The sequence below is a fragment of the Poecile atricapillus genome, chromosome 4, assembly GCF_030490865.1.
Source record: "Poecile atricapillus isolate bPoeAtr1 chromosome 4, bPoeAtr1.hap1, whole genome shotgun sequence".
NCBI lineage: Eukaryota > Metazoa > Chordata > Aves > Passeriformes > Paridae > Poecile > Poecile atricapillus.
Window position 1 is genome coordinate 38880836 of NC_081252.1, and position 15791 is coordinate 38896626.

The window sequence follows — 15791 nt, forward strand, 5'->3', positions numbered from 1 at the left end:
GAAAAATGTAATTAGCAATGATATTTTTGGTGCAAAGACACATATGATACATAACAGCGATAACAGGAAGCTAAGAATTCCTGGAAGATTACTTTGAGTAGTATTCTGTATTCCAAAGTGAATAATACAATCAATTGTAAAATCTCCTGATCATACAAGTAGTCCTTGCATTATTTCTCAATACATACCTGCAAGAAGTTTGAACATGCACTGTTTTCTGGCACAAAGACAAAATTTCTCAGCTGCACAAATGAAGAAAATCTCCAGCTTTAAAGACTCAGTTATCATCAGGGAGATCTCTCTGTACTGAAGTAATTTCAAAAGCTGAATTAACATCTGGATCATGATGCAATGAACACCAGAACTAAGAAGTGAAGGTCCTAAACCACATTCATAGTTTTCTTCAGAGATAATAAAAAACATCTATTATCAAAAGTTACTTGAGCTCAATAGAAAAGCCTGAGGTCAAACATTTGGTAAGTTTTCAGCAAAACAGGAACACTCAGAATCATTTACAGCAGAATAATTACTCTGCTTCAAAAGTTGCTTTGAATAAAATAAATGGCTATTTTATTGACTATACATACATATGAGGGAGCATCAACAACTGAACAGAGTGTTCATGAAGATACAGAGCACAACATACAACACCTTCATACTTCATACTCTGGAAGTGATACATATTCTAAACATCTACTGAGTCCTTGCAAAGTGTCTTAAACAGCAAGGTCTGCAGCTGTAGTGTTCAGCAGTGTGTGTGCAGCTCAGGCTGAGAATATGAGAGGATTAGCAGCTCCAGTCCTGTAGCAGTCCTTCGATGGGCACACTTAACAGCCACTGGATTGAGAGAGTGCTGTACCTACATTCAAGAATGGAACTGAGTAGGCTTTGTCTTTATAAAAACACATTGCATATAATTAAATCTTCTAAAGGTAATTCAGGTATGCTGAAGATCCAGAAGTTCCTAGCTTTGTAGTGTTAGGTACAAACAAACAAAGCTCAAAGGAAACTCCTTGCTACTTTGTAGGGACTAACTGATAAGAATGCAAAACTATGCAGTTCACAATCTTTGCCCTACTTGAAAGACTTGATGCAATCATACCTGCCACCCAATAAACATGTCTCTGCACTTTATTAACCTTTGTGTAACATGATAATTCAAATAAAATCTCATTTTACCCCAAATTAGAAAACAGGACTTTATAAAAATACGGTGTTTTAAAAACGTATCAGCACATTATTAAAGCTATCACCATATCAAAACCAGATCTTTTTCAAATTGTTTCATACACAGGCTTTGTAATACCAAACAGACTCTTTCAGGCAGCTAAACACACACGTTGTACTTCGCTGCTGCCGAATTTCTCCTCTGACTAAATAAGACCAAGTCAATTATGTACATCAATCTTCAAACGATTTCCAACCCTCTCCCTTTATTTAGTACATATTTACATATTATCATCATGACATTAAAGTGGTCATTTCTTCAAGGTATTACTTAGGTCATAAGCTGCAAGCCTCCATCTACAACCAGAACACTCCCTGTAACATATGGTGATTCTAGAAGAAAGACAACAGCTTGTGCAACTTCATGAGGCTCTCCAAATCTTCCAAGGAGAATTGCTTTCTTCAACTGATCTTCTTCCAAATGAGCTGTCATCTCTGTGTGAATAAAGCCTAAGAGCAGAGAGATACATGAAGAGTTACCTAACCTTCGACTAAATTTACCTAGTGGATTTCCCACTGAATTTTACAAAGTGAAATCTATTTCCAGGATTCAGCACCAGCCACCATTCTCCAAAGTCTCACAAAGCAGCCCACATCATTTGATGGCCAAGACCACTTTTTTATCTAACCAATAAAATACCTTTCAGTTTTGGAAGCAGTGATGCAACAATCAAAATGCAAAGATCTATAGAAGTCCATTAAAAAAACCAAACAACCAAACAAAGGGTAACTAAAATTCAGTCCATAAACTGTATTTGGTATCATTTTTCTGAAAGACAAAATATACTCATTTCACCAAAATGTTCTCAATAAAAATACAAGCAAAATGTCTGGCAAGAAACCCTCTCAGACTTTAAAATGTTCGCATTATATTTCAGAACTTAGGGCAGTGCTTGCATAGCTTCTATTAGAGCACTCATTTGAAGAACATTTCTTGACATTTTTGAAGGACCTTTTTACAATTTTCCATTATCTGAGAGTTGGCTTTTTCACTGCTGCACAACTCTACACATAAGCTGCAGCTTTATAAAGAGCTGATCTCACCTGCTGTCTAGCTGCCATCAAGAAGGGAAAGTCTCCCTTTTACTTTCTATGGTAAAACTCTGTCCCTTTATGATGGCTGTGGATGAGCTGCTCAACTCACTAAAGAATAAAAGTATTTTTCCTGCCTAGTTCACAAGCTGAACAGGTTCATGTAGAATTCTGAAAGGCATCAGAGACAGCAGAAGGTGAACAGCAGTGTATACAGTTATGAGTGGAAAAATGCAGAAAATGCAGAAGGGATTTGCCCTTAAGGGTGGCAGTTTGCTTGAACTAGACCATCTTATGAAATAACAGCCTTCATGCACAGAAATAACTTTCAGGACTCATTCCTTTTACTACAGGGAGACAGGGAGACAGCTTTTATGACAGCTTTCTCATGCTCTGCCATGTTTCCCTAATAAAAAATAAGCACTCTCTAGCTGGTGGCAAGGGTAGATCTCTGTCTCTATTTAGATCTAATCCTTCCATCTGCAAGGACAGCAAGTTTTGAAGAAGGAACAAAGGAAAAAAAAAGACATTTATTATGTCATAACAGATAGAGGAAAAGGCAGATTCACTCTTCAAAATTCCTCAGTGTTCCTTTAAAAAAACTGAAGGCATTATAAAGGAATATATTATACTTTGCACGAACAAAAGATATTAAAAATATTTACTTACAAAGCTGAGGAAAATAAATTTGTCTTAAGTTACTTTCAGAGTACAAGGAATATCCACAGTCTTAATGAATTGCAACAGTAAAGGATGCAGGAATTCCTCAAAACTAACCTGGAGCAACAACATTGACTCGAATTTGCTTTTTTGCTACTTCTTTAGCAAGAGAGCGTGAAAATCCAACCACTCCAGCTTTGGTAGCACTATACACACTTTGACCAGAGTTGCCTTTAAGTCCTACAATACTCCCTAAAATAAAGAAACATCAAAGAGAAGATTAAATGGGTAACTTGAAACTTTTTAATAGCTTTATCATTTTACTTTTAAACTTGGAATGAAAAATGAGATCACAAGGAAAGAGTAAAACCTGCGTAACTTTATGCACTTTAGCCTGCTAGGTTAAGCAAATCTCCCAATTAGCTGTGATTTTTCTGCAATCCATGTATCTATGTTGACTGACAGGCACCAGAAGAGTAAAATGAAGGCTTTTCTAAAAAAAGGTATCCTAGCCCAGATTAAATAAAGAAAGGAAGAAACTAACTGTACCTATCAATCCTTAGTTAATAGGCAGCAGCTGGTAGATCTAGACATTGGAAGAATTGGTTAAGAATAGCAAAGTTCTTTTTTCGATAAAATATCAACTCTGAGGTGTTTATTCCTGTAAAAAGCTATCTAGAAGTTGCTGAATTTACACAAAAGAATAAGCATTCATAAAGGAATTCTAAATACAGAATGTCTAAATATAAGGAAAAGGAAAATAAGTAAATTGTAACAAGTAATGTGATATGTTACACCTGCTAAACATTTCTAGACTAGTACACTGAATTCCACTGGCTTACACAAGCAACTTACCTATATTGACAATAGCACCTCCCTGCTGTTTAATCATGACCTTTACAGCAGCTTTGCATGTCAACATTGTTCCCAACAGGTTAGTGTGAATCTGGGCTATCATATCTTCAGTCTTGGTTCTCAGTAACAAACCATCCCTGATAAACAACCAAAAAAACCCAAAGAATTCACTGAACAACCCCCAATCATGTTTACTCATAAAAAAAGACACTTGCACAGAATATTAATGGGGCTGTATGTGGTTCCATACATCCAAGCATTCAAAATGACAACACTGCAAGAACTACACATACCAAAAAAAAAAAGTTAGCCATGATTCTGGCCACAGAGCCTCTTTTGCAGAGTGGTATCAAGCACTGTTTTGAACCATTCTGGAGGGAAAAGTGGAAGAAGGAATAGAGGGGGAACTCAGACTGCAGAAAATACAGGGAAAGCTGTATCATCTGTTAGCATTTTACTACCATCAGGAACAAAATATTGGCAAGCACTTAATATTGTTTTCAGATGTGCTCATTAATAACACTTACTAAGTACAAAGGGCCAGAGCACCTTACAGTTGAGCTGCCTTCATCTAGAATTACTTATAGTCTTGTAAGGAGTAACCAACCTGTTGATCCCAGCTGCATTAACCATGTAGTTAATAGGACCCAAATTCCTCTGCATCTCCTCAAAAGTCTTTTGGACTTCTTGTTCACTGGATACATCACAGCGAAATGCCAGATGTCCTGCTGTATTGAAATATATATAATGTCAAAATAAACAGTAAAAGATGTATTTAATTCATAAACCTTCTTCAGAATGTATCAACTCAGTTGCAAAACAGATGTTGAACTAGTTATAATTTAAGGAACCTATTTAATCCCCAGACAATTAAATAAAGATGATTTTCAAGTATTGTATACATTAGTTATGTGACGATTCCTTGTTTTAGATTTTTTGCCTTTTGAAATGAGAAGTTCAGTGTGAACTGAGACTGTTCTCAGTTCTGGCTGGTTCAGGAGCTGAGGGTGACTCAATTCACACCACCTCTATTGTGACCCCAAACAATTCCATTCATCTTAAAATTCCCATCATCCAGATAAAATAGGCAACCTACTTTCTCAACCACTATTGTGAAAACAAGATTGCACCAATATAGCTGGTTTTTAATATTTCTCAGCCTTTATTTTCCTTTCATCTTGTTTAACACCAAGGGGTTTTTAACGACTCGCTATTTTCCCAAGTCACCTAAGCACAGACAGCGAGGTGGTAACTGCACAGCAGCATACGTACCACCAAGGTTACGGGCAGTGCTCTGGGCCACGTCCAGGTTCCTAGCAATGATGGCCAGGCGGCAGCCCTTCTGCGCCAGGAGCTCTGCCACAGCTTTGCCTATCCCACGGGATCCTCCAAAAACAGCACAGACCTTGCCCATCTTCAAAATAATTCACAAACTGCAAATAAACCATCAACTTCATGTCCAGTACAGGAAGACATTAATTGCTGCTCTTGTCAGCATCACAGCCTTTACCTGTTTGCAGCAGTCTGTAATAGCAGGTTATAGAACTAGAAATTTGGTTTTTATTCATTCATTTGTATTCTTTTTTTATTCAAAATAAACAGCTGAACTAAATTAGACACCACTTCTACAAATGGAAGTTAATTCTTAAGTATTTCTGAACCAGTAAAAAAAATAAAAGCATGCACATAATCCCTCATTCCTATACTAGAGTTATGGTAACTCTTATTCAATTGATGAATTATGTGATCTATGTACCTAAAGGTCTATAATGTATCCTTCGGCTGCTTCTTCAAAGCTGATGTACTGTCTGTAATTATATTGTTCTTACAACCACTATGCAGGTGCTGAAGTCATTTAGCCTCAAGGTCTCACTCCATCCAAAGTATCTGTGTTGGACCCCACCAGTGCAAATGTTGCTGAGTACAATTTGAAATTATAGCATCTACACGGGTTTAATACTGTAAGGCTGTGCTTTACCACTTGCCTAGGGTTTTTTGTTTCTGATTTCGAAGGAAGAAAAAAAGCTTTTTGAAATATGAAATGATTTTGAAGTAGCTAGTTTTGATGTTTAGAATGGAGTACACAAAGAAAGTACTTCTGCAGAATGATCTTTCATTCTGTACGCTCTAGAAACCAGTCAGCTGTTTTGGGATTTCCTGAGGAGACAGAGGCAGAATCCAAGTAATGATAATGAATCTTTTTTCCATACATTTGAATAAATCCTCTTTGAACCCAATTATACTGTCTTCACCCTGAGGCAACAAGTTTTATTATTTGTGGGAAAGTACTTCCTTTTGTTCTTAATTTGTTTTCTGATTAGATAATTCTATGTGTTTCTCCTCATACCTTCCCCTTACTGTTTCACTCTCCATCTGTATCCTCTTTCAGGTCTATTCAGTTACTCCTACACATATGGAAGATATTCAATACCTCACTAGAGAGTGTCTGAGTCCTTAGACCTTATCCTTGGCCTCACTGAGGTCTATTAAACCCTTCTGGATCAGTCATAATCAGAACAGCGCAAGGTACTAAGTGTACCAGGCCACCACCAACTCATACAGTGGCATGATAATTTTTGGTCTTCTGTGACAGAGTCTGAACAAACTGACGGTCTGACCTTTTCCCTAACGAAGTGTTCACAAGTGCCTGAAACCAACCCACGCGTCTGCTTTCCATGGCGAGTTCTCAGAGCAGAGAAAGCCCCTTGTGCATTAAGCAGGCATTCACAGCTGGGGCACAGGGCCTACCTGTGACGCAGTAATGCAGTCTGCTTTAACACATTTAACACGAAACGCCACACAGGCTGCCTGGAGCTGTGGCTTGGAAAGAAAAGCTGCAGGAGTACGGGCCCGCTGCTTCCCGGATAAGTAATGGAAGGGAACACCAGCTGTATCTGGAACAGGCACATGCAGGCACCTCTTATCACCTCTGCTCTTCTTTCAGAGCGAGTTATTTAACGCGTGACCCCGGGTCTCCAATGGCACCCCCGCACGGCGCTCGGCCGCCAGCCCAAGGATGGCACCTTTAAGCAAGGGCGAGCGGGGTTCCCGCAGCCGTGCCCGGCCCAGCCCGGCGCCCCCCTCCTTCCCTGCTCCGTCCGAGCCGGGCTCCGCTCGGGCCCGGCTGCAGGTGGAGCCCTCAGACAGGGGAAAGCGGCGCCGGCCGCGCCCGCGGGGGACGCCGGGACGCGCAACCCGCGCGCGCCGCCGGTGCCACGGTGGCAGCGCGGCAGCTCCGTGCTGTCCCTGCGCGTCCCCCCCGCCCCGAGCCAGGCGCGGGGTGCGCCTGCCGCCCCGCCGCGGGCACAGGAGCAGAACGGGAGGACGTGTTCCACGTGCGCTCCGGTACCTCCCGGCCGCCGGCTCGCTTCCCTCACGGAGCGCGGCTCCCTCCCCAGCCAGGCCGGTTCCGCTCCGCGCCAGCGCACGCGTCACGGGGAGCGGCGTGACGTCAGCGGCGGGGCCGGCGGGCGCGCGCTCCGGCGGGAGAGGAGCCGCGGGCCGGGGCTGTCCCCGCAGGGCTTTCAACCGCGGTAAGGTGGATAAAGCCAAAATGCAGAAGCGTCTGTGAGAGCTGCTGTTCAGGAACCGAAGCAAACTTCATGATATGCGATCAAACTAATTCAAATAAACTAGTCTGTTATAACAGTAGCGCTCTTCATAGTTATGATCCATGTCTGATGATGTGCTGCAGTCACAAGTGTGTTAAAGTCACACACACTAAGTAAATTTTGTCCCCTGAAGAATATTAATAAAAGCCATCACAATTTTGTATGAGAGTACAATTCAGATATTTTTTTGAGAAAAAAATACTAATTTTACTATTATTGTTAATTAGTTTCCACAGAGTAATATGTTGAAATCCTACAGGAGTTTCTATGAGCGAAGTAGGATTGTAACTTCATACAGTTCTTGCTTTTGACTTGAAAGGTGTTTTAAAGAATTTCAGATTATAAGTGTTTCCAGGGAACTGTAGAAAATTTAATAACATTAGTTCTATGCATGTAGGATTCTTCTTCCACAGATTATTCTTTACGTATAGAAGAAAAAACAGATTTAGGCATTGGTGAACAGGTGAACATCTGTAAGAAAAATAAAATTTTGAAGAAAAGCTATTATGAGAATTAGTTTCTTTTAGGAAGTATATTTAGATTGCAAGCAGCAAAGAGTGAATGAGATTTTGTGATACTATGACATTTCTGAACATGACATATTCTGAAATCCTGGAGGTGCCAGTGATTAAGAAGAAAAGGCACTGACAGATGAGACTATGACTCAGAATAGTCTCTGACCAAGACTTCTGGTACCTAGCATAATTAAGGACCAGGACAGCTTTTTCAGGTAAAGCTTATAAGCAAAGTAACAGAAGGCAAAAAATTGTCCTTAGTGATGTTTTCTGAAATGTTTATACTACAGAGAAAATAAATATGAGCATTGTATTGTACGAGGACAGCAGCAGGCAGATTTTAAGTGAAAAATAAAATAAGTAATTATGACTTTACCTTATTTCTGATCTGTGTCCATATCCATACAGCTGACCTACCCTTGTAAGAAAGTTAAAGAAAGACTAATCCGTCCTGTACTGTTAAGATTTTGCTGACACAGAGTAAGCATGAGTTTAGTGTGGGGGTTTTAAAGTGTATTATAGTTGACAAAGTAAAATATCCTTTTCAAAAGTTCAGACAAGATTCTATTTAATTCTTGTTCATTAACTTAGTGTTTAAAACAAGATGTGTGTTCGTTCTTTGGCCAAAGTGACATTAGCCTTTTTTTTCCAGATGCCTGGTTAAATCATGAGATCAGATTAAGCAGAGTTTGTCTGAGCCAGTTTATTCACACTGATTTCCCATTAAAGCTAGTGGAGTGAGTGCAAGAGACAGATCAGTGTCATAATGACTACCTCCCCTTTTGGGGGAACAGTAGCTGATACAAAAACTTCATCTGATAGACCTGTTCCATCTATCGTGACCAGATCTGTAAAAGCTAGTTCAATACTGGTCATTATTATGCCTGGCTTACTATTAATGTGAAAATATAAGCTAATGATTCTTGTATGTCTGTGTGACCATGTACACACACACTTGGAACCTATCCACGACGTACAAAATGATGCAGCTGTCTGTCCTCAAGCCTAAAGCATTCAGGCATTAAAAATGCTCTTCTAAGAGTTATTTATTCCTTAAAAAAATTTTAATCATTTTCCCACACATCCATGATACTGCTTTCAAGTAAAAATTTCTCTATTAACATAGGAAAAACCAGAATATTCTCAAACAGGAAAGGGTATTTAATGTATCTAAAAGCACAAAATGCAAATCAGAGCAGACTAGCACAAAATAGGGGCCACTGTAAGTGAGGCCCCCTCTATCAGGTATTTTAAATTCCTCCTGGGTTTTGATTTAAGGCAAGACTTACAGAGGAACTTGAGTCTAATCATTAATCACAGTGGTGCCTGAATCTCTGGCCTCTTAAATTTCTGCCAAGAGTCACAAGCAAAAGAGCAATGCTGCTCTAACGTCCAGCAGCATTTTCATACTCTTCCCTGTACTGCTTGTGAAAACATAACTCCTACATTACATGGGTTTTGTGTAAGGCCTGGGACAAAGCAACTGGAGAACTGGCTGTACACGTGCTCAGTCCTGTTTTAAACAAAAGCCTGCTGTTTGGAGCACTCAGCTTCAAGGAAAGCTGCTTTCAAGTCTCCTTCCTTACTGCAAACATGGTCACTAACTTCAGTTTTTCACCACTGAACAAGCTTGTCATAGCCATCGGTCTGAAGTGGTTTCAGTTTATAGGAACGAGAACAAAAAATTAAAGTGGGCCAAGGAGATTTGACACTCAAGCCAGATGATTACTAGTCCAGAAATGTAAACCCTTGGGGATTAAGCATCAATTGAAATCAACATTCAAGAAACTATTTTGCTTTTCAACTGGTGTATTAAAGATGACCTCCCTAGCTTAAGCAGATCTGATGATGGGGGCATGTATCTGGGATACAGGAGTCCTGAGCTCAGAACAGAATTAAGCCAGGGAAGAGCTTAAGAGGTTTCCTTCTTTCCAGGTCAAACGGTAACTCAGTTCCAGGCCACACAGTCAACACACTGCCATGCATTTCTTCCTGTAAAAAAAGGGTGTAACTGGACTAGATGGCTCATTTTAGGTGAGATTTCAGGGCTCCTCATCATTTTCCACTTTGCCTAGACAGCTCAGCACTGAGGCTGCTGTCTCTTTTTGTTCCCCTTTCTTCAGGAATTCACTTGTCATTTACCTTGGGAAAAATCCAGTCTAATTACTAATTTCATATTTATATATATATGCTGTATACATGCATACAAAATATATAAATCAAGAACTAACAAGTTTCGTGTTGCAATTCCCAAATGTCTTTGATATGGCCTCAGCCTTCTAGGCAAGTGACACAAAGCTGAGATAAACTGCTGAGGAAAAATCCAACTGCCTAATTGTACGACAGAAAAAAACACCCGTCTCCTGCCAGGATTTTGCCACTTGGCATACTTTTCCCAACCATACCAGTTCAGATATTTAAGTGGCCATACTGTCACACTTTTTCTCTTAAGTGGTCTTTTTTTATGACACTGCAGTCTGTTTTGTTTTTCTAGACCATGCAAAATCTCTGCAATATTTGTTCTTGTGTGATAACAGCAAACTTTTATCATGCCAACATGAAGTGGTTTTATACAATTTACATGCCTTTTAAAAAATTGAAAACTTCTTCCCCGTAATAAATTTCTTTCTGGTACCTCTGTGACAAGTATAAAAGCTCTGTGAAAACTCTAAAAACAAAACACAGCACCAAAACCCAGAACAAAACAAAGCTATCAGAACCTTGGCAAATTACCTACTGTTTTCATATCCTCCTGGCTAAACAGGTTTTCCCACTATGACCAGGACTATTTCACACGTCAGCATGAGGCCCATGTTTGAGTTAGCACGGTCACTGAACGGCTGCTGCTCCCAGTGAGAAGCCAGGCACACCATGAAGGGAACAGAGAGGAGAGTGTATTATTGCTGCTTCATCTGCTGCTAAAATGGAACGCCTCACTTCCAGTGCTGCCCCAAGGCACCTGACATGTTAAAATAAAACAACCTCAACACCGCTCACCCCTGCAAAACTATCTTCAAGAAGCATTTGTTGCACATTCAGCCTCTGTCCATAACTCCTGTTCACAGACACTGGGCACTCCTACTGTGTATCAGTGGACTTTAGACTAAAGACATGAAATCTAGAATCTCAGCATGTCCTGAAATCTCTTCCTTCCCTCCAGGCATCCCACTCCATATGTATGCCACAGAATGTATCAGTGTTTAGCTCCTAAGTCCCAAGCCAGGACTAGGAACAAGGAAGAAATAACCAGCTCAGCCACCCAGGGGGTGAACTCACGACTTTCTGTACAGCACCTCTTAGACAGACAGTTTTTCAAAACTACAAAGTGTACAAAGCAGTCAGCATCTCCCAGCAAGGGAATCTAGAAAACAGTCAAAGTTGACACCACCACGGAATGACATATCACTCCCAGAAGTCTCCACTGACCATTTTGTATAGAAAGGATATTTTTTGTGTGTGTATTGCATATTTCGTAAGTGTTAAGAATATCACTGGAAGTCTGGTATAATAACATCTAAGAGTTTTGCAGAAGTGTTTGAATACTCCTGAGTAAATAACTCTCCTCCTGCTCTCTCAAAGGCAATTTACTTTTAATTATATCTAAAATACTCAATACTTAAATGAAGTAGTCTTGGGAACTTAAAAATAGATAAAAATCATTTATAAACATCTACTCAAGATCTTGCATAATTTGCTCTTATTTTACATATGAACAACATCCTTAACTTCCCCATTTTGCCTTTCATAGCCTCATCCATATTCCCATTCACCACATATTTATATAAGCTGCAAAGTAAGATTCATAGCAAATAATTTCAAGAATTAAGTTACCTTGTAAAAATCTCTAATACTGAAATTGCTGGTGAAAAATAGAGTATTTTTGAGAAGTATTCATCAGCAAAAGTTTTCACTCCAAAATATAAAAAAAACCTGCTCTCAACATTAGGATTAACAGAAAAAAAGTTTTGTCTAACCAGACAAAATTTCCTTCCTGTTATGATGGAGCACGTGTCAAGGTTTTCCTGCCATAATACATCACTAATCATAGTCTCAGGTTTTGAATCTCCACCAATGGTATGGGCAAATCCAAACTGTTGTCCACTTTGGTCCTGTGATGCAGTGTCCAGCAGTCTCTCTTTTTCCAAAAGAAAGTTTACTGCATCTACTCATATTTACAGTCAGTAAACTCTTTGCTTTGTTGAGGAGGGGGAAGGAGGTGGGGTGTTGGGAGAAGTGGGCAAAGAAGCAGGGGAATAAATACAGAAAGATTTGACCAAGTGATTTGGACTGAACTCATTAGGGTAAGAAAATTCAGCTAAAGGCCTATGCTGGAGGAATAGAAAAACATAGTTAATAAGTAACAAGAGTCAATCCTTCACCTCCCTTCTCATGAGAAATTTTAAGGACTTACATAAAGCAAACCAAAGCAAATTCTTTGTTTCATATACACATTAATTAGCCCCCAGGAAACAGTAGATCTGAGATACAATGGAAGTGAAATACTTCAGTGATTCCCCCAAACACCTACCTTGACATGCATAACATTTATGAAGAATGCAAAAGCTGTTTAAAGCAGGAAACTGAAGGCACATCCACAAGCACTGTTTTCATAGCCTCACCTATTTTAGCATACATTCAATATGTGCCCATGAATGTGTTTTCAAGGGTAGCCCTAATGAGGCACAAATCTACTGAGTACAGGAATACCAACTTAATGTAGCACATCCACTTACTGACAGAAAGCACAAGTCAAGGGACTGTGTAGTCATCCCCCCATAATTGCAAATAGCTATGATCCTAAACATAAGGACTTAACACTGGCAAAACTTCAGCTGATGATTTGCCAGCAATGACTGTCGAACACACTTCGTAATAAATGGCAACTGTGAGAGTGCTAGTGACAATCAATCACATCTCATAGACTGCTCACCTCCTTTATCTTCACCAGTATTATAGGAAATGTCAAAACCAATATTCTTTACAGCTTGTTACCATTTTGCAGCCTGAATACATAGAGTAATGCTTAGAGAATTTTCAAGGAACTCCCAACATTCAATTTTCTCTATCAGATTGTACTAAATAAATCTGGTTTTGTATCACATCTTCTTGTGGAAATACTTTGCTGTCATTTCATCTCACTCATGTACTTAACTGAGCAGCTGGAGACTTCATCTTCTTGTGACATACAGAAGCCCTTACTGTTGTATGTCCTTCTAATAAAGTAGTCAATCATAATAACACCCAATCAGCTGGTTTAATGAGGTAAGAATTAGGTAATTAAAGATGAAAAGAGATATTTTCAGATGATTGCTTACACCATTTTTTAATTTATCTATCACAGTGGATAATTTCTTTCAATAATTATCAGGAGAGATTAGCATCCTTGGAAAAAAATAGCTATTGTTCACACCAGACTGTCATATAAGTAATGTTTGATTATATAAAATGCATACCTACCTTATTTCAACAACTGGGCTTTTTTAATCATCCCGCATAGAGGTTTTGATTCATAAGATCACAGTTTACCATGAGATTTTACTAGAAGTCAAACATTTTCTGAGCTCCCCATAAGAGGTCTGGTACCCACTCCTGCCCAACAACACACAGTTAATAGTGTGGTTTGCAAAAACCCAGGATTGCACAGGCTACCATCTCTAAACTCCAGAAGGTGATTTTGTTATTAATGCTATATATTAACTTTATAGGAACTGCAGTTGAAGAAGGGAGGAAGAGAAATTCAGATCAGTCCAGAAGGTGTGTATTTTACCATCAAAAGTGATGAACAAAAATTCTGATTCAAAGCTACACAATACAGGCTGATACGGATGTAGGGGTAATACAAGAGCCTGGTTTGATTTCTTTTTTCCCAGAACAGGAAAAATTTATATATATATATATATATATATATATATGTATGTGTGTGTGTGTGTATAATTCCTAGATATATATTTTAAATATACTTCTATGGTTTTATCTTCACTTGCCTAAACCTTCTGTACTTTTTCTGTCCTGAACATAGAGAATATACTGTATACTGCAAATTGCAGGGGTGGATTATCCCCAGCCTGCTGTAGATAAGCTCTCCTTCCAGTAACAATTCAGCCTTTCTTTATCCAGTTTCTACACATCATGTTCTTTTCTCTTGACAAAAGAAATACTCCCCGTACAAGATTTTTTGATGGATGTAAAACTTGTATACCATTGTTTGTTTGTTTGGTTTGTTGGTTTGTTTTGTTGGTTTGGGTGTTTTTTGTGTTTGGTGTGTTTTGTTTGGTTTTTGTTTGTTTGTTTTCTTAGGGAACTCTACATTTGCCAGAAATGTCAGTTACTAAGAGCACTGAAAAAAATAATGAATAAAATTCAGGAATCAAGTAGATTTGTCCATGTTTAACATTTTTTAAAAGAAAAAAGTTCAGAGGTTCAGAGAGTATTCAAGCTAACATTTACCTCCTAATTTTCACAGTGTAGCTGCTAAACCAGAAAAGATGGATACATGAAGACCATGCATTTATCAGAGATCCTGCTATTTTCCCAAAACCAGGTATCTGGCTTCTGCTCCAGGCTGGCTTTCTGTAGCACAATGATCATTAGCCATGATTTTTTAAGCTGAACCTGCAACTTCAACTCATAATTTCTCTATTTTCCTTCTATATGGATAATGCTTTTTTGGTTTTCTCTCTTCCTAGTAGATAAAAGAAGAAAGAATGTGTCTCTCTTTCCATCTAACATGAAAAAGAGGAACCTTTATTGTCCTGGCCATAGTCTTTTCCTTAATACTGCTCACAGACTGGAGATTTTCATACAAAATTGCCTGAATTTGGACTCTAGTGACTGTCATTGCGTAATACCACACTGCATCACTCAGATTATAATTATCTTATACAAGTGGGTAACATCTCTGCAGAGTGTGCAGTGTTTACATAGCACAGTTTATTTCTGTTCACTTCACTGAATCATTGTTGAATTTGAGGATGCATTTCATAAACAATTATTCTGCTCTAATAGTAACAAGTAACACATTTGCTTTACAGACACCTCAGCGAAACACTCCTGTCAACATGAATTGTCTGTCATGTGCTTTAAAATGTTTTGAAAAAAAATATGGCACGCCATCTGGCTCCCAAGCACCCATTAAATCCATTGGAATATGAGTGTTTAAAGAAGCTAACATCACATGATGCCCACAAGAAAAGAAAAGGAAAAGGAAAAGAAAGGAAAGGAAAGGAAAGATTTAGAGATGATACAAAAAAGAAAAAAAGGATGTGTTTACAATTTAATTTCCTACAGCTAAGATTATGCCAGCCATTTCAGAGAATAGAGAGAGATGACAGCTTCTGTTCCCAGGAGTTTTTGGTCCAAAATTATTTTCCATGTGAAATGAAGAAGGAGAAAAAAATCCAGCAGGGGAATGGAATGTTAACACCATAGAATATTTAGGTTCCTCAGGGGAAGGGTGCCCCCATGAACTGAGAATCAGAGGGCATGGTACAAGTTTCTTTTAAGACTTGCCAAATCACTTCGTTTTTCCCCTCCAAATGTCAGGTCACCCATCTTTAATTTAGGCTGATGACTGTCAGCTTCCCATATTGGCACAGCCCTAGGCAAACTCTCCTACTACATACTTATTGTCATCTTCTGGGGAAGCCCTTTTAGGCCCTTTTTTGCAGGACTGCACCTGCAAAAAGCGAATTGCTGGATAGATACAGGATTTAAATCCCATCTGGAAAGGCATTCTCTTTTATTAGAGGAGGTGTTAATAATTTTGTTCTTGGGAAACTTAAAAGGATGTAGATTAGGAAAGGCTGGGGTAGTTTCCAAAAATATATAAGTGTTTAAGATTTTCAAAAATCCCAAAACAACCCAGGTTTGATATTACCTGTGTATTTCATAT

The 15791-nt window shown here is 38.9% G+C and overlaps 1 protein-coding gene and 1 long non-coding RNA gene across 8 annotated transcripts; one reads left to right on the plus strand and one right to left on the minus strand.

Annotated features, from left to right (window-relative positions):
* Positions 1-1113: 1113 nt before the first annotated feature.
* CBR4 (carbonyl reductase 4) lies at positions 1114-7207 on the minus strand. Of its 7 annotated transcripts, none has more exons than XM_058838788.1 (7): positions 7124-7192; positions 6523-6668; positions 5047-5207; positions 4382-4502; positions 3775-3911; positions 3037-3171; positions 1114-1677 (listed from the first exon to the last, which is right to left on the minus strand). In XM_058838788.1, exons 3-7 carry the CDS (start codon positions 5186-5188, stop codon positions 1499-1501), a joined length of 714 nt encoding a protein of 237 aa, XP_058694771.1. In that variant the 5' UTR covers positions 5189-5207; positions 6523-6668; positions 7124-7192; the 3' UTR covers positions 1114-1498. The 7 variants fall into 7 exon arrangements, with proteins under 7 accessions (XP_058694771.1, XP_058694775.1, XP_058694769.1 ...); XM_058838792.1 differs by having other exon boundaries at positions 5047-5188; positions 7124-7186; XM_058838786.1 differs by lacking the exon at positions 6523-6668 and having other exon boundaries at positions 7124-7207.
* On the plus strand, positions 7176-15064 carry LOC131579192 (uncharacterized). The gene is made up of 3 exons (XR_009277660.1): positions 7176-7307; positions 14364-14441; positions 14587-15064. It is a non-coding gene; the product is annotated as an uncharacterized LOC131579192 (long non-coding RNA).
* The last annotated feature ends 727 nt before the right edge of the window (positions 15065-15791 follow it).